The sequence below is a fragment of the Saccostrea echinata genome, unplaced genomic scaffold, assembly GCF_033153115.1.
Source record: "Saccostrea echinata isolate AGI-Se365-2 ecotype Australia unplaced genomic scaffold, CSIRO_AGI_Sech_v1 ptg000054l, whole genome shotgun sequence".
Classification (NCBI taxonomy): Eukaryota; Metazoa; Mollusca; class Bivalvia; order Ostreida; family Ostreidae; genus Saccostrea; species Saccostrea echinata.
Genome location: NW_026889803.1, coordinates 3,933,092 through 3,954,698, shown reverse-complemented (window position 1 = coordinate 3,954,698; position 21,607 = coordinate 3,933,092). Strand labels below are relative to the sequence as shown.

Sequence of the window (21,607 nt, the reverse complement as noted above, 5' to 3'; positions counted from 1 at the left end):
GCAGAATTATGTATGCAGGTCACTGAAATCGGACTGAAAATGTAATTAGTTTTTTGAAAGAATTGCAAGAGAGTTCCACTTTTAGTAGCTATGTCAATGCTGCGGATCGAAATCAAAAATAGAAACAGAAGAATACATTTCAGGGCATGCTACTTTTGTACCAAATCTACTGAACTGGAACAAAACTAGGAGTAGTAGTATTTTGAACATTGTTTACAGACAGATGGAAGGTGGACACCTTAACCATCACTTAAGCCCGTCTGGTCTCCGACAACTTCATTGTAGGGGTATAAGCTGGCAGACTTGTTTTCATATGAAAAATTAATAGTTTATCTTCATCTTCAATGAAGCAATGACAGAATTCAAACATCTAATGTTTTCATAATTCTCTTAGAAGAATGGATATGACAATATGCCAAGCATCAATTGATGTCCCACAACATGAACAAATTCAATTTAAAAATTTTTTTTATTTTCACAGTACATGTATACTATATGGATTGAAAACAGAGATTATTTCTAAGATTGATATAATTATGTAAATCCCTCATCACAGAGGTCTTTTTCAATTCTATTATGCAAGAAACATGGTTACCATATGTACAAGTAAATTGGCTTAAGTTAATACAATAATATATCAGACTGGCATATGAAAATTCTTATCATAAAGAAGGCATTTTATGCAAAAAACATGTTGTGTAGAAAGTTAACTAGAAGAGAAATGCCAGCAAACAGTAACATGAATGGAGCCATTGCATAGCTAAGCATGGTGTTTTTGTTCAGTCCAAATGACCTTGCTTGTCCATGAATAACCAAGAGATACTGGTCAAACTGCTTTGCAGCGAGTTTGTCATGAGGGAAAGGATAAGGTGCTCCCAAGCGATGGGCGGCGGCTAGACCAGATATCGTAGCAATTTCATGAGTATTGATCAGCGTGTAAGCTCCACAGTACCAGGAGTTCTGCTTCCCTTGTATGTATCTAACAAGAGGTACCACGAAGGCATAATGATGCCAGCTGTGGGCAAACTGTCGCCACCAGCGCCTCAGTAGGACCTTGTCCGGATCAAGGTCTTTCTCTGTCCAAGTTGATCGAAGTTTGTCATTCAAATAAATGGTTTGGTAGATTATGCTATGTTTTCCTCTCAGATGTGGTTGATAATTTGTCAAGTTAAAAGACATCTCTACTTTTTCTGGATCTTCTTCATCTGTGTGAATAAAATACTGGTCAACATCCTTGTGTAGTTCGTAATATTTGTTCATGTAATCTTCATCCTCATGAGTTATGATAAGATCATTGAAATATCGAACATTTCCTAAGGCTTTACGCTCCATAAAAGTTGGGTTGTCCAAAACTTTCAACACTGTTTCAGCATCACAAGCAAATATGATTTCATCAAAATCCTCCTTTTTACCTGTGTGATCAGTAACTTTGACTTTTCCAGGATGTCTGCTGACTTTCTCCACACTTCTGTTGCCATGGAACTTCACACCACAATTGTCCATTATGGTTTTGTACATGTCCTCAAGTTTTGGAAAGGCAAACATTTCTGGCGTTTGACTTAAAAGTCTCTTGGAATCATAATCAAACAGCCTAAGATCATCATCAAGAAAAACTCGGGCCATTATAGCTGAGGAGACAAAAGGTGTCTGGTTCCCCGTCCCAAAAAACAAAGCTGTGAGAGGAAAAACCATGTAATTACAAAAGTCCTCAGAAAAGCCATACCATTTCAGGACTTTGGCAATAGGCAGGAAAATGAAAATGGCCTCAAACTTGTTGATAATTTTAAGAACTTTCTCAAATCTTGCAATATCATCCTTCAGTTTTTCAGTTAATTCAGAAGGAGCATAGTTGGTCCAGGCAGTTTTTCCTTTGCCAAAAGAAACTGTCAGTTTCACTGGGCTGACTTCAAGATTAAACTCCTTCATAATGTTTAAGAGGTTTCTGTATGTTGGACATCCTCCTTGAACTCCTTATAAAATTAAAGAAAAATAATAATAAAGTAAGCTTCCTAAAGAACTTAAAATCAATCTACTCTCTATAAATTTAATTCATATTAACACTTAATGTCACAATTCAAGGGACATAACTCTGTGACTTACCATCATTGATAATTACTCCTCCCTTGATTTCTGAGGAGGTGGCTACTCCTCCTGGCACGCTGGATTTCTCCCAGACCTGGACTTCAAACTTCTCAGGACAACGTGACAGGCTATATGCAGCAGCTGTTCCTGCAGCCCCTGATCCAATGATTAAGACTTTCTTCGGCATCTTTCTATATTATCAAGGAATAGTTGTAAGCATATATATACACATAACAGGATTAAAATTGATACAATGACAAGGAGGCCATAATAAAAGATGACACGCACACACACTAGTATGGGGCCTTTACAGGTATGACACATTCTATATACAGTCAAACTTCATTATCTTGAATTTGATGGGGCTGAGAAAAAGTTTGAGATATCCAAGTATTTGAGATATCAAGGGTAAAATACTTAAGGAATAAGTGGTTGGGACTTCTAATTCATTTCGACTTATCCATGGTATTCCAGATATCGATCGGTTTTCGAGATACTGAAGTTCAAATGTATCTTGAATCATGATCTATATTATAGCTTGATTTAGCTATTTTTTCATACTTTCTTTTTAAATGTGCATTTTTTTCAGCAAGTGAAAAACGTGGCACTTTGGTGACATTGATATACTTTTCAATTTTGTTCTATTTTGAAAACATTATGCATGTCGAGAAATTCACCTTAATGTGTCTCCTTCATAGCATTTGCAATCAAGCTCTGGGACTATATTGATTCCTTATTAGTTATTACCTTATTACATATATTTATATTTGTGACTGATTTATAACAAATATTGAATACTATAGATTTAAACCCATGAAATGATTTATATTTTTTTCAAATCTCAACAGTATAAATTGAATGTTTTGAATAGGTCTACCACTTATTACATCACTGTGAAATGACAACAATCGTTTATGACTTAACAATGTATTTATGGTCATGGGACGAACCTGTTTAAATGCAGGATTAAAATGCCTTATTCAAATAGTGTTATATAAGGGAAAACATTAGCAAATGTAAATATTTTTTGTTAAATAATGACATTAATTATTAAGTAATTCTGGTGAACACAATGTGAATTTAAGTAATCATACCCACTTATCTATGCTTATAAATGGCACGCTGGGTAATACATCTTTTGCTTAAACATGTTCAAAGTGGTCAAAAGCAGCAATGTTTAAACTATCTTTGCTTTTTTAGTAGTCCATAGTAGTAAGCAAAAAATATTAGAAATCACGATACTAGCAACTTTTTGTATTTCCTAAAAACCATACTAATGAAGAAAAAAACATTAATCAAGCTATTCCTAATAGATTATTCAATTAATTAAGCTATAAAGCTTAATCAATAGACTATGCTGGGCCTGCTTAAGGTAATTGTCACTGACATCAGCTTTTAAGAAAAATTCAGTCAGAACCTCTCACTTCAGAACTATTTATTAAAATTCAATTTTTGTAACATATTTAAATTAAAACAATGGAAATTATACAACATTGAACAATTTAAAACCTGCATGGTCACAAAATCATAAAGAAACAAGATTTATGGGGGAATATTTCTTTTGATGGAAGCATATTTTAGAAGAAAATTCTTCAAATCTACACATTTGTTAAATTTAATACCTTGGAACTTAATTAGCATGTTTAGCCCTACATATTTTTAATCAGAGCATTTTTTTTCATTTTTATATGCTAGGAATATTAAATATTAATTGGTTTCAATTAATATTTTTATTAATATTTTTATATTAACATTTTTAGAACAAATTTCACACATTCATTCAACAGACTTTACCAAGAAATGAAGATATTGAAGAAGTCAAGATAAAATTAACACTATTTGTGGCCTGAAAATTGCATATTTTGACCATTAATTATCTCAAAATTTACATCAGTGGCACCCCATCTTTTTCTTTCATTATTGACCAAATTATCTAAAAATTTACATCAGTGGCACCCCATCTTTTTCTTTCATTATACTTCAAACCGATCAGCACTAAAGTCATAACAAGCTTGATACAATATTTTATTGCCTATTTAGATATACTCATTAAGTGCGAAAAGGTCACACAATTTATGTGCGTTAATTTGCATGATTTGTCCAATAATAAATATATTCAAACTATTTTACGCAAATTAAGATTATATTTATAGCCATGATTACATCTGGTAAAGTATGATAAAGATTAAAGTGATTAACCTAAGAGTTACAATTTAAGTGCAAAAAGGTCAAGTTCATCGTACGATGCACACTGACCCCCAGTTTTCTTTGCGATTTTAAGCCATGCTATATGAGTACTTACCGGTATATCAAAAAATATACTTCTCAAAAATTCCTTGACATAATTAATTTAATGAGTGACATACCTTAAGTGTTTAAGTTATGAAATTATAGAAGATAACTATTAATTTTTATGATTGCCATGCATTATCTTCAAAAGTATATTATGCATGGATCCATTGTGGGTCCACGACAGAAAGACATTTATCACGTAAATGAAGGCTGAAGTTAGTTTTGTAAAGAGCAACTTGCATCATAGACATATAAACATGATAAATAAAATGGTACTTACCATGCAGATTACTATACAGTTGAAAGCACACCTTCGTTGATTAATGTATCATGTTAATATTTTAACAGACAAAATAGAAGTAAATCTGTCTTAGCGACAATTGACCTCACATTAACTTATGAAACCAACGTTATTGTTATTTACCGGCTGTTGCGTAACGTAAAGGGTCACATTTTTCTCCACCTGATCAGCTGTTTGTAAACAACATCCGGGCATTTTGAATATGGACGCGCCCACTGCCTATGTTGTGGTGTATTAGGAGATAATTATATTAGGCCCTAATTTTTTGATGTTCATATATTATTACATATTTGCTATAATACTTGCTATGACCTGAAATGACGGCTTCCTTTGTAAACAGGTACAGTGATACATTTCGTCATTTTGTTGAGGTAATAGACAGAACTCTTGATGTTGGTAGAATGATTTGATAAAATGTTGATACATTTATGCAGACCTGTCAGTTCAGTTTGGTGGTTGGGGGTTCACAACCTAATAGTCATCAAAGGTTATAATTGAGGTGGCAAAACTGTTCATTTGTTTTGTTTCCTATACTGTATAGTATATCAACAAAATGATCATTGGGAGCTCCCCCCCCCCCCCCCAAGCCTCCTTTAAGCCTGGATTGACTGGAATGTTTTGTTGATAATGATAACGTGATTGAAAAGACACCGCATCATGACATGGACCCAGTCAAGCTTAGTCAAGCCACTTATCTTTATCTAAATTGTCTAGGTGTTAACCTGAAGTAGGATTGTTTCAGGTTAACTGGGTGGGGGGTGGGGGGGGGGAGGGGTTGGTACATACCATAGAAAACCAGTCTGTCAGAGTAGAAGTGCCATCTCCATTCACCCCATGGCTTAAAAAAAAATGCAACTTACATGGCCGTAGGAACCGGGGGGTTTTGCCGATATATAGATTACTATAGTAAACATAGATACTATATGCTTGTGCCCCCTCAATAAAAACGTCTGATGACCTTTTTTCTTTTTTGCTTGTCAAGGAATTTTTGTTAGTTGATGACTTTTTTTCAGCTTGTCAGGAAATTTTTGGTAGTGCCCCCTCAACTGTCAACTGAAAAATGTATGGCTGTGCCCCCCCCACACACACCTGAAATTGCTTCCTACGGGCCTGACTTAAATTTTTTTTAAAGGAAGCACAAATATAAAATTTTAAATCAATATTGGAAAAAAGAGGGAGAAATGTTTATGGTAATTTTTCAGTTTATACTTTGACTACATGTAAGTGAATTCATTGTCAAATATTAATACATTTGATAACTGGAGTAACTAAAATATGCTAGGAGTATTGATATTTATCTTTTGCAGAACCTTATAACACAATACAGCTGTATATTTATTATTATTATCCTGCCTCTGGTTAAAAACACAAAATATGTCATTCAGGTTGAGAAGAGTATATAAATAATATAATATAATTAACCATATCATGCTGCCTACTGACATGATATTATCAATATGTTCCCTCCAAATGATCAACTGACTAGATATCAAATCAATATACTGTATGTGTACTTAAAAAAGCGGGCTTCATATTTTAGCGGCTTTGGCGCAGACAACGATGCACTAATTCATGAATACCGCTAAGAAATCATTTACGAGTACAATACAGTGAATACACGGCTACAACATGTAGTGCTAATTCATGATTACACCAACAACTGCATACCTCTTGATTGCGCTAAATTTTGAATGTGCCAATTTATGTACAGGTACAGTATCCCCTCCACATGCCCTACTGACTAAATATCAAATTCCATGTTATTTTCACTTGACCTCGATGTCACAATGTAAACAATTACTGAACAGATTGCTTCACTTAGAGAAAATGAACTTTTTAGTAAAAAAAAAAAACATTGACAGGATAAATTTGTTTTGACGTAGACACTTAGACGGATAATGCAGAAATATATGGGGTCAAAAATGTATGCATTTTTTTCAAGGAGATCCCATATATTTCTGTATTACCCCTTTAAGTGTGTGTCTACAAATCTAATATTGTGTTGGAGTATCCTCCCAGTGATTTTCTTAATATTTCAGAAGCTTAGTCTGATCACTGTAGATGTTGAAACACAATGTTGTCCCCAGGATCTCTCCTTAGTCAGGAGTGGTACAATTCCTCTGCAGGGAAAGGGGTCTTAGCATCTCTCACAACACAGAATCTACTGAAAAGAAAACCATTTGGTACGTACTTGATATTAAATATACATTTAACAAAATAATATTCTTCTTGTATTACGTGTACATGTACTAATTAAGTACTTTGAACAAAGAATACGAACAAGCTACCATTTGAAATTCATTAATACTGTAGATCTTCTGAATTCCTCTGATGTTGCTCTGATTCACCTGTAAGTGTAACCTGTCTCCCTCTTGTAACACTTGCTATGTCTACCGTGGTAAATCAGAGTTGTTTATACTTCAACTTATTGTAGCTACATTTGGAGTATATCCTGTACAAATATTAACAATAAGGTACTAGTACATAAATTTTTAGTTGAATAATATTTAACTTTTACAATTTTGATTAACTCAAGTTTTACATGTATCACATCAAAGCAAGAAAAGATGACAGTGTTTATTGTTAAATGACATATGTGGTTTTTGCTTTCTAAGCTTCTTTCTCTTTTCTTATTCAGGAATTTTAGACAAACCTATATTAACAACCAATACAGTAACAGATGAAGTGAAGTACAAGATTCTCTTGGTGGGGAAAAGTGGAGTAGGAAAAACTAGTACTATAGCAAAGTTATCAGGGAATGACATTCCTACATCTCACAGTGAAACTCCAGGTAAGGTCAGGTCATTTCATAAACTCAAAATGACAAGAAATGCAGTTGGAATTAAATATATTTAAATGACATTTTATTCTTCAATATACGACTACTTCAGTATATTCTGTTAAAATTACAACTTGCATGTATGATTCACTGTTAGTTCACAAACAGGCAATAATATGATTTTCTTGTACATGTCCTTTGCAGTACTTGCACACATTGACAGATCCATCAATTTCCATATATATTTTCTCCAAGAGCCACAATAGTCATGGTATAAACATACATGTGAATGTACTATATTTTGTTTGTATTTTTGACAGGAATCCAGACCACTACCACTCCTTGGCCTGGGATGGTAAAACAACTGAACCGTGTTGTGATGTTTCAGCTGCAGTTTTGGGATGTTGGTGATGGTGCCATGAAGAAGTATGAACACATTAAAGCGGTCAGTATGGTTGGCTATATATTAGCTGTATTCACTTACCTGCAGTAGCACTCCTTAGTAAGAAATGCTTTTTTCACTATTGACAGGGTGGTATGTACTAAAAAGATAGACAACTTTTTCGAGCCACGTTTATTTGCCCAAAACATCACATTTTTTCGAACTAGATTTATTCCCCACAAATTTTTTTACGTTTCAAATTGGTTTTCTTCATATGCTTTTTATTTTAATATAACTACAAAACTTCTAATCAGTTTTATAACTCAACTACCACCATATATGTTTAAAAGATTTCTGTAACTACAGAGTCCATGTAGTTGTGAAAATAATTAATTGGAAAAGCTAAATCTTAGAAATGTTTGATGTTTCTTTCAGACCTGGGAAAATCAGGCAGATTGTGCAATATTTCTCTTCAGTTTTGTGGACAGAGGGAGCTTTGAGGAAATCCCTCAGCATATAACCAGAATGACAAAGCCAAAAAATAACTTCGCCAAGCTTGTTATTGGAACAAAGTATCCTTTATGCTTTTACAATTGAACTGTGGTATCTCAAGAAACTATTACTATATCTTGAATACCACTTCATGGAATATATTGAAGTGAGGTGGACATTCTAACATGTATTTTTATGTATTTTTGATAAGCTCAATATCTCGAATCCTTGGATATGTCCACACAAAAAATCTCAGTCCCAACATTTTGAGATTTTTAACAAGACTTAGTGTGAGGTTTTACTATAGTATAATACCAGAGTACATTTTATTAGTACATTTACCCATGTATGTGTTTATATAAGAATTTAATTTAGAAATGGGCTTGCAAATAATATTTCTAATTTTACAGTAACATTTTTAGGCCTGTTTTTCCCTTGACTAGTTCAGATTTGATCAGCATGCACACAGTGAGGTCACGCAAAGGGATATCAGGGACTTTGAACACAACTGGAAAATCCCTGTTCTAAAAATAAGAAATGTTCCTGATACGGAGACTAAGAATGATATGAATGAAGTTTCTCAGATATTGATCACTATAAGTGAACACCTGTGGCATCGTGATATATTGTTGGCAGGTAGATCTGCTTCCACCAGTGATGGAAAAATTTCAGCATGTTGAGAATACCTCAAAATGTGTTTTTTGGGTTTTTTTTTTATAAAAATATCAAAACTTTTTGTGTGATATTTTGTACATGATGTCATGTCTTATGACATTGTTGAAGATATTTTTCTAAAAGATGAAGTTGTTTTCCTTTTTGACATATCCCCCCCCCCCCCCCCACCTTAAAAAAAGAACAAAGTACTTCTTGCAGGATTTTATTTTAGACGATTAATTATAATTTAATAAGTATTCTTTGACTAGAAACGTTTTTACATTTCTTGAAAGATTATTTGCCACCAGATGCTGGTGAAGGAATTCAAATTTGTAACTCGACATTGAGCAATGAGGGAGGCGGAGGGATCTTAGCTCTCCAAATGACTGAACAGATTTATTTTAGTACTATGTCATTAAGCTCTGTCATGACAAACATGCTACCACACTTGCTTTGGATGCTGGATCTGACCTACATTTTCCAGATGATTGAACAGATTAAAGTTTTGGACAAGTCCACTTCAAGTAACTTAAAGCTCTATGGTGACCTTTGCATGCATGATACATCTATAGGGATTTCCACTACCAGACATGCTATGGATGCTTGATCTGACCTATATTTTCCAAATGATTGACCAGATTAAATTTTTAGGAGTAAGTCTCAACTAAGTATATAAGCCCTACAATGACCTAATTTGCATGCATGATACGTCTAGAGATGCACACTACCAGGCTATTTGGGTACCACATCTGACCTATATTTTGCAGATGATAAAATAGTTAAAGTTTTTGGAGCAGGCCTACTCCCAAGTAATAAGTCCTACCCAGACTTGCACAACAATATTTCTTTTAATGAACTTTCATGTGGTGTGATATTTCACATTACTTCTAAATAATATTCATAGAGGTGACCTTCATAGTCTTTGGTTACATATGTTTTTTTAGGAAGGGGGGGGGGGGGGTCATGGTGTTGCAGACATTTTAAAACTAAGTACACGAGTGCCCTGTAACCTGCAATACTGGTGTATAGTTACTGAATATATGTCACAAGTTGTAAGTTACTTCAGTAAACTTTGAAAGTAATGCAAATGGTATATCTTAATCACATGCTTATTTGATTATCCAAACCAATTGTATGATGAGACGAAAATTCTTAATTAAAATGTAAAGTTTGTCTTTTAGTCCTTTTTCTGATTGTAGTATATAAATAGTATTGAATATTGAAAAAAGGCAGGCACAATAATGTGTTAAGCAATATGAGGTTTTGTAAATTTTGGGGTCAAAATGATATAGAAGACAAGTTTCATTCTATTTTGAAATGTTCATTTTGTCAGTCGTACAATCTGTAAAATTAAAAAGATTGCATTGTGATGTTATGTCAGTCCGTATATAGTTTAATTCTGTAAGTTGTACAACATATAATGTGATCATTTCTTTCTTTCTTTTAATCAGACATTCTCTCTCTCTCTCTCTCTCTCAGTTAACCAGACCGAAGTTCCCCTGTCATATTCACACTGATTTCGAGTATTTTATTTTAAAAGACCTTAACATTGTTTGAGAACTTCACTCCCTAGGATTGAAATTCTTTAATAATGAAGTGTCAGTTTGATTTTTTACCCCTACTGCCTCGTTACCAGCAGTTAATCTGTTATATAAATATTGATATGTGCAAATAAATTCTTACCACCCACTTTTGAAATTTGTCCGTTTTAAACAAAAGGATTCACCACTTGAGATGTTTAATATTATCGTATCAATTTCACCTCACCGTGATGACTTAGGAACTGCCGAGGCGAAAATCAAGTTTTCAAGAAGTCTCGCTAAATGCCCAAATATATATACCGACGGCATATATTTAAATATGCATATTAAATTAGAGTCTTTCTGAATGATGGATGTAAAAAGTTGTCTGTTCTTTCTTTTTGTTCATGGTAGGTATGATCACGCAATTAAAAAAAATTAAATATTTAATTAAATAATAATAATAATAATAGTTTTAACATAGATTTTGCATACCATGCAGTATCTAAACTTATTTATTGATTCTTAATATCTTGTACAATGATAGTAATTTCACAGGCACTTGGTGTTTTATACATTTATCTTCATAACAAAATCCCCGTATTATAACAGTTACTGTTATAGCATGGAGAATTTTTATTAATATTGAAAACATGGAGTCATTGCAGTTAATAGGATATAAAAGATTTCAGATAATTTTACATGTACTACTATCGTTTCCGATATACTTTATATTTTTTTTTTAAATGAAATAATGTTATTGGGCTTTAATATACTTACAATCAGATTGGTATATGGAATACATTATACATATTTATTGAATATTTATAATTGAACTTTTGATTACATGACAACTGTGTACTTTTTATTCTGTTTTCCTCCGTTTATTGTAATTGAGAGTAAGAATTTTTGGCGTAAATATGATGACCATAAAAAAGCTTTGTGATGCAAGTCTCTTAACTGATCTTGTTTTCATGAACACACAAAAAGCATGTTTTGTTTTTGTTTTTTTTTTAACCCCAAAAGTTTGCATAAGTTAGTAATTCATGTGTTTTTGATACGGAATTTCGTGGCCAATGCGAAGAAAAACTGAAAATTTGATTTCCTCAGGCTCAGGTTCTGAAAATCAGCAGTTGTTCACATAAATGTCACTAAAATTCACAAAGTAATGTAAATATACCCATATTATTTCTTCCGCAAAGTTCATCATTATAGTTAATTACATATTACTAGTATATAGGGAAAACTACCAAATCTCAAATATATTTTCAGAAAACCTAAATAAAAGTACAAATTATTTAGTTTCTAATTGAAACACCAAAAAGTATATCTTAGGATAATAAACTATAGGTATCCAGGTATTCAGAATAATTGTGTTTTTTAAAAATACTTTTGCAGTATTTTACTTCTTAACTCTATTAATTCATTTCATGCTAACAACATTCGTACCTAAGGCACTATTAAAGAAAATGCAGGATTTCTAATTTTAGAAATCATAGACTACTGGTAATGAAACAAATGAACAAAATTTAAAAGGGCGCTTTCGATTTATGTGTATGATAAAGTTTGTCAATTACTTCCAACCACTCTTAAGGAGGGATTCTTGTCTGGTTTCTGACTAGATGAAATATTCAAAGTATATTTGCTTATATGTTGTATACATTTATATGCAAGAGATTTAAAAGATCATATTTTTCTTTCCTCATCACAATTGTACAACTTTAAAATAGAAACTGAGTTTGAAATCTATCAGGGACTATATTTTTGGCGGAATGGCGGCGTATGAAAATATCTTCTTTTCTGCCTCTCAAAATAATTATAGAACAATGAATTTAGTTATAATTTTTACACAATCAAAGACTTGGAGAAAATTTTTAAATGTAAGTTAAATTAATGATAAGGAACTAAAGTTTTAAAATATATAAAAAAAAATATGATTTTCCAAACAAACTACAATTATATTAGCTTTTAAAAGCTTCCAATCTAAGTTCAGATTTGAGCCAAAAATTGGTAAAAAGTGTTTTTTCTCTCTTAGTTAATGGTCAAAACTTTTTGTTTTTATATCATTTTGTATATTTATGTGACAACTTTACCATAAGTGAAAATAAGAAAAATTTAAATATAGGAAGCATATAAAAATTACTAAAATATCTTAAAATTTTAAGAAAAGTAGAGAAAATTCGGATTAGCCAATATCCATTTTAGTTAAATTATTTATGTCAATTTGGTAACATCATCTTATAGACCCAATATGGTTATATCTCTTTATGCAAAAAGAAAAACATTTAATTTATTGAAATGGAAGTAGGCATCGCATGATTGGCAATAGTATTTTTTTAATTCTTAATATCCAGGGAAAAGGTACTGACCTTGACCTGACCTTGCCTCTAATATAAAATGGTCAAATTTAATCCAACTGATACCATCACTTAGTGATATTGTCTTCTTGATTCTGTGAAAATTTCATTGATTTTTAAATATAAGAAATAAGTGTTCTTATGAGAAGAATCCCTCCTTAAAACGCACTTTCGTGCATTACTTTAAAGTTAAGCGAAATACGTGTCAAGAACGTCCACTGGACAAATATGTTGAACCTCCTAAATGTTACGTATGTATTTTAAAATTGAGTAGATTTTATCAACTGACATTCATCGTGACCGTTTGAATTAGCACATTATGAACATATAATTGATTTTGTAATCGATAAAAAAAATTTGAATTTAAGGTAGAACCTATATCGGAAGAGTCTTTGTTACAGGATTTTCAAACTTTTCAAAATGAGTAATTAGCACTCGCTTGTTAATCAATTAAAAGTACATGGCATGTTTCCTTGTTATTAAATGTAGTGCAGCCGGTGCAGTCTACACTGCGACTATAATTAATTTTCAGCCATTTCTGGGGGTACATGGTCATAAGGAGAAATATAGAAAATCACAAAAATACTTCTTCAAACGTCTTCGTTTATAGACTTTATTAACTGAACAATAATTAAAAATATTATTCAAAATTAAATTTTGTTTCTTCAATTAATGTTTATAAAAATTAAATCCATATTTCAACAATTATATAGGCAAATACGCTCAATATTTTTTCAAAGGATTTTTTAATCAATCTACAACCCTAAATTTGTACATATTTACCAAAAGTCTTTGTGACAGTACTTTCAATCCTCAATATGATTAAAATTTATACCTTTCCCCGCAATGTATGTATCCCCTGTATGAGAGAATTTTTTTTAATAATTACTACTCATGTTGACCTTTTTGCACTTACACAGGATTTAATATTTGGTGTTACTTTCAGATTTACATTGTGAATATTTATCAAAAATGTAATTTTCTATTTAAAAAATTAATATTCTAGCGAAATATCATTATTATACACGAACTATTAAAAATTCATATGAATAATTAACAAATAATTATGAAAATGAATATATATACATCATTTTATAACTGATATTACAAGATTTTGCGCTATTGAAGAGTTATTGTTCCTGGCTGAGGAAGACCCCCCCCCCCACACACACACACACAACGAAATATGTGAGCAGATATAGTCCAGAGAGCATCAGTGCTATCGCTGTCACTTTGATAGTTTCTTTTTCCGTATTTTACAGCTATTCTGTTTGCAAAATCTTCACATGGAACAACGTAAGTTAAAAATTACTTATCATTAATATTTGAAATATATCTATCTCTTCTAATAAAACAAAGTCTCTCTCAATTTCTCTGTGTAAATATTTTTGCCAAAAATCACCTTTCTTATCGTTTTAGGCAGGTAGATCTTTTTCAGGAAGCCAACTAGGATGTTTCGAGCAGAATGCTGAAATAAGGCAAATTTTTAAAAAAGTATTTAATAACGAACATGTTTTGATACCCTTTAACAAATTATACAGAATTAAGACAAAACAGATAAAAGAAAATGAACTTTTAAAAGAAACAATTTATTTTAAACGATTTTTAAATTGGCACGTTGCCAAACACCGTTTATGTATGTTTGTTACGTTATTAGCTCTACAGGAGAGGGGTCATAAAAATTGACATCAAAGAATTAGCATTTAAAAAAGTATATGCTTTTAAAATTTTAAGCACAGGAATTTGCAGATCTCACAATTATTGCCTTTTTTATTTTCTGCGTGAATCCCATAGCATTTTACTATACTCCACAAAAATATAGGAAAATTTCGTAAAATTTTACATTTTGAGATGTTTTTTTTTGGGGGGGGGGATCCAGACAGTAGAATTTTGATATTGCTTACATATATCGAACAGTGTAATTTTACTCATTGCATATTAAATTCTCATTTATTATATCTTTTATCTGAAAAAAAAATCTATCGTAGCATTTTTTATTTTTTTTTCAAGCTCGAAAAATATCATACTAGTAATCCTTAAGTAAATGTACCAATAATTGGAAACGGTCATAGAAAATAACCAGATGGTAGATTTTTACGAATCTTGGCACTATGGTATATAAATGAAGTTTTTAAAATTGTTTTTCCACAGGAAAACCCTATGGCTCCCTTCAATGCGTGAAGTATTTATATTTTTTCTCCATTTTATGAAAAAAGACAAGTGTTTGTAAATATATATCCATGTAATTCATAGAAATTGTATTTTACAGCATAACATTTGTAACGATAACTATTTATTGTACATATATCCCAATAAAAGATTGAAACCTTATCAAAATTATCAATCAAGTTTTTTTTTTTTTGGAAAGGGGGGGGGGGGGAGGTATAGGGTTGGTGAGGGTGATTGTTTTTTAAATCAACAATAAATGATACTGTCTAATGTCTGCTATCGTACGTATTTGTTACCAATTCAATAGCTGGGAACGAGAGACTGAACAGTCGCTTGGACTGTGTAATTTGTAAGACAACAAAAAAGGGGGTGGCTCTTGGACCTGTTACTTTTAGGGCATCGTCAGAAACCCACGGCTGATTACGCTTCGTTCCCCTCTCTCCGTCACCCGGTGATGGAGAGAGGAACGAAGCGTAATCAGCCGTGGGTTTCCGACGATGCTTTTAGGGTAGAACACCCGTACTGAGAGCGACTGAACGAGTGTTCGATCTTCGTTTAATTATTTTATTTGCTTAATCACAGTGACAATATCTACGAATAAGCAAGTTCTCAAGATTTCAGAAACATTTTAAACTTTGAATTGGTAGATACGAGGAGTCAGTCTTTGAGAAATGTCTGTCCAGTAGTGGCGTGTTCGATTCCCTGACGGATCCTATGGGGAACTCGGTGGACGTGAGTAACCTAGAGGGCTTGGTGTTCGCTGTTACATCAATTCTCCAAAGCGGGACTATTTGCACGTAAGTCAGTAAAAAAAATTGTTGTGGTGCATATGATTATATTTTTCTTTGAGGGGAGGGGGAATGTTTAATCATCGATTTGTCTTTTCTTCCACTCTATTCGAAATCAAATCTTTCATCTCGTTCTTCTTTGAGATGAAAGTACATGTATATGTGCCAATTAAATTACATTTTTTTTTCTAAATTTAAAGATACAAGAATGCATATGTATCTTGCATTAATACGGATCTGCCCTCCTCCTCGTACGCTGTGGATGCCAGACTAAAAAATGTCATCAACGTCACCAAACTTGAAATGGAGATAAACAGCGTATGCAGCGCAGACATTACAAGTATTATATTTTTATGCCCCCGGATCGAAAGATCCCGGGGGTATATTGTTTTTGTCCTGTCTGTCTGTTTGTCTGTTGTCAACTTTAACCTTGCCCATAACTTTTGATTGGTTGGAGCTATGACTTTCATATTTCACATGTGTATTCCTTGTGACAAGACCTTTCTTTGGGTACCATCATATTTGACCTTGATCTTGGAGTTTGACCCACTTTTGCAAAATTTTATGAGACTTTAACCTTGGCCATAACTTCTGAACAGTTGGTGCTTGGGGTTTCAAACTTCACATGTGTATTCTTTGTGACAAGGCCTTCCTTTGGATACCAACAACTTTGATCTTTTGACCTTGACCTAGGAGTTTGACCTACTTTTGAAAAACTTTAACCTTGGCCATAACTTTTGAATAATTGGTGCTTAGGGTTTCAAACTTCACATGTGTATTCCTTGTGACAAGACCTTCCTCTGGATATCAACCATTTTAACCCTTTGACCTTGACCTAGGAGTTTGACCTACTTTTGAAAAACTTTAACCTTGGCCATAACTTTTGAATGGTTGGAGCTAGGGCTTTCATACTTAACATATGTAATCCTTGCGACAAGACCTTCCTTTGGATACCAACCACCACTTTGACCTTTTCACCTTGACCTAGGAGTTTGACCTACTTTTGAAAAACTTTAACCTTGGCCATCACTTTTGAATGGTTGATGCTAGGGCTTTCATACTTCACATATGTAATCCTTGTGACAAGACCTTCTTTGGATGCCAACCCCTTTGACCTTGACCTAGGAGTTTGACCTACTTTTGAAAAACTTTAACCTTGGCCATAACTTTTGAATGGTTGGTGCTAGGGCTTTCATACTTCACATATGTAATCCTTGTGACAAGATCTTCCTTTGGATACCAACCACTTTGACCTTGACCTTGACGTTTGACTTTTATTTTAAAAAACTTTAACCTTGGCCATAACTTTTGAACAGTTGTATCTAGGTCTTTCAAATTTCACAGGTGTATTCCTCTAGACAAGACCTTTCTTTGGGTATCAACATTTTTTATCTTTTGGCCTGGATTTTGACTTGCATTTGAAGAAACTTTAACCTTCGCTATAAGCTGCCATACGGGGGCATCGGTGTTTCACAAACACATCTTGTTTTAAATTTATCTTTTACTTCAAATTGCATCTTCGCTAGCCAAGTGTTCGATTCGTATCCCCTCTTGAAGAAATACGAATTGGACACTTTACTAGCGAAGATATGTTCAAATTGATACTTTTCATTTTTACGTGAGATTACAAAAATTAAAACAATTAATCATATCCTCTACATCGTTGTTACATATCACAGGTACTAGTACTTGTGGACAGGACCCCCCCCCCCCCCCAATGTACCCCACAGGTCAAAAAATATTTTTATGTATTTTTTTCATATATTATTCTTATAGTACACATTTACAATGATTTCCATAAGAAAAATCCAAAAAATAACGCAGAATTAACGTTTTACTAAAAAGTCATACCCGCGGTATTTTTGACCTGTGGGGTATATCCACATCACTCACCTGAGTTACTTTGGCATTGCTGTTCTTCATTTTATGCAAAACTTTGATCTCCTGTTGTTGCCCCCCCCCCCCAACCCCCCACAGTGGTCATGATTTGAACAAACTTGAATCTACATTATCTGAGGATGCTCCCATATAAATATGACTATTCAGAAATCCTGTCTTTGCTGTTCTTGAGAAGATTTTTTTCTATACCTATGTAAAATTTTATTCACCTATTATGACCCCACCCTACCCCTGGGGTCATAATATGAACAAATTTAAATAATTTTTTTTAATTCTTAATTATCTCCCCTTGAAAGAGGGTGTGGACCATCATTTGAGCAAACTTAAATTCCCTTTTCCCAAGGAATGCTTTGTGGCAAATTTAATTGAAATTGGCCCATTGGTTATTGAGAAGTAAAAAATGTGAAAAGTATACACACAGACAGACGCTGGACAAAATGTGATCAGAAAAGCTTACTTGAGTTTTCAACTCAGGGGAGCTAAACACTGTTAGTGCTTGCGAAGAAAAATACATGATGAATTGATCTTGAAATGAGCAACCAATAAAAATCTCTTTTGTTCTATCTATAGGTCTGATCTCTGCTGTTCAGAGTTGTGAGCAACACATTACTACAATCAGAACCTCCTGTATAAATGTTGATTATACTTCTGATGCCAACTTCTGTGCGTAAGTAGCATCTATATGTATGTTACAACTTAAAAGAAAGTTAAAGGTGCTTGGACACAGATTTGAAGTTAATATTTTCTCAAATTTTCTGTATAATATCACGACTTATATATTGCAAAAGCATTTCACACGAAAATGTAATTAAAAATCTGGAAATTATTTGAACTACGAATTCCTGGACGCGTTTGATTAACACATCCTTGCACTTTCACAAATTTTATCTTTATCATTAATATTTAAGAAAAGAAGCGATTTTGTTGTGTATTAATGAAAAACATTACATCTATAATCCAGAAAGTTCAGAGTAGAAATGTGTGAAAGCAAACCCCCTCACTAATATCGTCAGCCCGTGCTCAGAGTTGAGTACAGAGTTTAACAAATTGAATACACCCGTGAAACGTAAACTGTTTTTGTAAACAGGGCACGAGCTCTGTTTTTGTTAATGTTTTCAATTCACCGGGTGTGTTCAATTGTGAAAGTCTGCACACACCACTGAGCACGGACTGACAATACTTTGAGTGGGTTTTGCTTTCGAACATTTCTGTTTCTGAATTTTCTGGATTATAGTTTTAATATTTTTCATTAATACACAACAAAATTGCAACTTTTCTTAAGTATTAAGAACAAAATTAAAATTTGTGAAAGTGCAAGGATGTGTCAATCAAACGCGGCCAGAAATTTGAAGTTTCAATAACTTCGAGATGAAATAAGATTTTTATTTTATTTTAGTATGAAATGCTATAGCAACATATAAGTCATGAAATTATACAGTAAATTTGAGAAAATATTAACTTCAAATCTGTGTCCAAGCACCTTTAAATTTGACCAGTCATTGATTTGGGAAGCATGTATCAAATTGTAAATTTTCTAATTAGCTGGCATGAGAAAATTACAACAAGCAAGAATTTTATATTGCAGAAATACAATACCTTCCCTTTTGGAGTGTCTAACAACTTATTGTGGAACAACTTTATCTGGATTTGTTCGCCAAGAAGTCATCAATATTTTTTCTCAGTCATGTTTGGATGAATTCATTACAACAACCACTGTTTCCACCACAATGGGATCAACTACAACTGCTATTCAACCAACTACCATACAAACTACCACAACAGAATTTACCACTATCACTACACAACAGACAACCACACAACCTACAACTGAATACACTACCATCACTTCTCAAATGACTGACACACAACCCACAACCAACACTACTGTACAACCGACCAGTACTCAAATGACCAGCACACAATCCACAACAGAAGCCACCACCACTACTCCTCAAATTACCACTCAGACCACCACAATGGAATACACCACCACCACTCCTCAAATCACCACACAGATCACAACAAAATCCACCACCACTACTCCTCAAATTACCACTCAGACCACCACAACAGAATCCATCACTGCTACTCCTGAAATTACCACTCAGACCACTGGAACAGAATCCACCACCATCACTCCTCAAATTACCACTCAGACAACTACAATGGAATTTACTGCCATCACTCCTCAAATTACCACTCAGACCACCACAATGGAATCTACCACCATCACTCCTCAAATTACCACAACAGAATCCAACACCACTACTCAACAAACTACAACACAACACACCACAATCACTACTCAACAGACCAACACTCAACCCATAACAGAATCAACTGTTACTACAACTCAGGAAACTACTATACAACCCTCCACAGCAGAATCTACCACTATACAATCAAGTACCACACAATCAACATCCACAGATTTAGAGACCACAGCTGGTACTCTGAGCAATGCCACAGCAACTCAACCATATCCAAACATGGACAGTGGATGTGCCAAAGTTACAATGAAAACAATATACTTGGTTTTATTCCTAATCTTTGCTAAATTTTAGTGAACCATTCCAATAAAATCTCAAATTGCTAATGGAACAATAATTTAACATTTCGATAGTGTTCAATGTATAAAAGCTTTCCTTATGTTGATTTTTTTTTTCAAATGTGGTCATCTTTCAAGTAAAAGTATATATCCAGTGATTATGCCTTGCCCTGTTTTCCCATTGTTTGAATTTCAAGTTATACAGTATGAAGACTATCTTAAATTTCAAAATATTACATTTGCTTACTTTCCTAATCTTGAATTGATCAAAAAACAAAGGTGCAAAAAATTCAAGAATACCTTTGAAAGAATAAATAATAAATCTAAACATAGATCGTACAATGTTATGAGGCATGCTCATATACACTGTACTATTCATGGCAAATACACGTCAGTTTTGCTTGTTTATGTTTATTTAAATCCCTTCCAATTCCTTTTCTAAGTTTACATGTACATAGATGTATTAATGAATTCACCTCTATTTCTGTTTCAGTATACATGTACTTATAGGCAAAATCTAAATCATTTTCATGTTCTAAACAAAATTCTCTCTCTGTAGAACTTCAAAAACACAAAGAAACTTACCTCCCCTCCCCCCCCCTCTCAAAAAGAACTCTTGAAAAATAAAAAGGATTATACAACAAATTCCTTGGTTAAAAGAGGTCAAATGACCTTGACCTTCTTTAAACAACCATAACTAAGAATCAAGGCAGACATGGGCCCTACCTCACAAATACATGTAGTTTTTTTGTGGCAAGTATGATCTACATCTGATGAATCCACACAACTTGGGAATGCTTGCAAATTAATTATTCTATTGTGGTTACTTCTTGATAAGATCTTTATATATTGCAATATAAAATTCTATCCCTTTTCATGGGATCCAACCCCAAGGGCCATGATTTAAAAATAGTTCAGATTCTACACTATGTCAGGAAAGGTAACTTTAGCTTATTATAGCTCAGGTGAGCTAAGAGGGGGTTGGGGGAGGTTGGTTGTTATCAAGATAAAACTATACATTTACATTGAAATGGATTAGGGAAAAGGTGGGGGTGGGGGGAATGCACTGGCAGTAAATTAGAGCACCGGGATAGCCTATTAACATTTATATGTCTTAAACCCCTGAAACCTTAAAATTAATGCATGTCCTTTAGTCTATTTCAGTGGTCATTTATCACACATTTCATCACAAAATTAAGACACTGGTCTATAAATTTGTCTTTTCTCTCAACTATACATGAAAATATTTCATTTCAAAATTAATCTCAGGTACCAAGTCTTTGAGATACATGTACACCACTTTATGGTTCATAAGCAGAATGTATATTTTCATGGAACATGCTA

At 33.3% G+C, this 21,607-nt stretch overlaps 3 protein-coding genes across 4 annotated transcripts; 2 read left to right on the top strand and 1 right to left on the bottom strand.

Annotated features, from left to right (window-relative positions):
* Positions 1-455: 455 nt before the first annotated feature.
* On the bottom strand, positions 456-4,763 carry LOC133172633 (uncharacterized). The gene is made up of 3 exons (XM_061307565.1): positions 4,655-4,763; positions 2,101-2,273; positions 456-1,970 (listed from the first exon to the last, which is right to left on the bottom strand). The coding sequence occupies exons 2-3, from the start codon at positions 2,267-2,269 to the stop codon at positions 679-681; spliced, it is 1,461 nt and encodes a 486-aa protein (XP_061163549.1). The 5' UTR covers positions 2,270-2,273; positions 4,655-4,763; the 3' UTR covers positions 456-678.
* Positions 4,764-4,923: 160 nt separating this feature from the next.
* LOC133205205 (ciliogenesis and planar polarity effector 2-like) lies at positions 4,924-10,155 on the top strand. 2 transcript variants are annotated; one of them, XM_061340964.1, is made up of 6 exons: positions 4,924-5,015; positions 6,715-6,858; positions 7,314-7,466; positions 7,775-7,899; positions 8,272-8,408; positions 8,777-10,155. In XM_061340964.1, the coding sequence occupies exons 2-6, from the start codon at positions 6,750-6,752 to the stop codon at positions 9,006-9,008; spliced, it is 756 nt and encodes a 251-aa protein (XP_061196948.1). In that variant the 5' UTR covers positions 4,924-5,015; positions 6,715-6,749; the 3' UTR covers positions 9,009-10,155. The 2 variants fall into 2 exon arrangements, with proteins under 2 accessions (XP_061196948.1, XP_061196949.1); XM_061340965.1 differs by lacking the exon at positions 4,924-5,015 and adding an exon at positions 5,027-5,046.
* Positions 10,156-15,482: 5,327 nt separating this feature from the next.
* LOC133172301 (uncharacterized) lies at positions 15,483-20,279 on the top strand. Its single transcript, XM_061307164.1, has 5 exons — positions 15,483-15,547; positions 15,676-15,825; positions 16,017-16,156; positions 18,286-18,382; positions 19,301-20,279. Exons 1-5 carry the CDS (start codon positions 15,483-15,485, stop codon positions 20,277-20,279), a joined length of 1,431 nt encoding a protein of 476 aa, XP_061163148.1.
* Positions 20,280-21,607: the final 1,328 nt, after the last annotated feature.

Excerpts from the sequence above, each read along its gene's own strand:
- LOC133205205 (XM_061340964.1), top strand. The coding sequence starts at position 6,750 with ATGTTGTCCCCAGGATCTCTCCTTAGTCAGGAGTGGTACAATTCCTCT. Across the intron at positions 7,467-7,774 it reads ATCTCACAGTGAAACTCCAG|GAATCCAGACCACTACCACT; the intron begins GTAAGGTCAGGT and ends TATTTTTGACAG. Across the intron at positions 7,900-8,271 it reads AGTATGAACACATTAAAGCG|ACCTGGGAAAATCAGGCAGA; the intron begins GTCAGTATGGTT and ends TGTTTCTTTCAG.
- LOC133172301 (XM_061307164.1), top strand. The coding sequence starts at position 15,483 with ATGGAGAGAGGAACGAAGCGTAATCAGCCGTGGGTTTCCGACGATGCT. Across the intron at positions 15,826-16,016 it reads CAAAGCGGGACTATTTGCAC|ATACAAGAATGCATATGTAT; the intron begins GTAAGTCAGTAA and ends CTAAATTTAAAG. Across the intron at positions 18,383-19,300 it reads TCTGATGCCAACTTCTGTGC|AAATACAATACCTTCCCTTT; the intron begins GTAAGTAGCATC and ends TTTATATTGCAG.
- LOC133172633 (XM_061307565.1), bottom strand. The coding sequence starts at position 2,269 with ATGCCGAAGAAAGTCTTAATCATTGGATCAGGGGCTGCAGGAACAGCT. Across the intron at positions 1,971-2,100 it reads AGGAGTAATTATCAATGATG|GAGTTCAAGGAGGATGTCCA; the intron begins GTAAGTCACAGA and ends TAATTTTATAAG.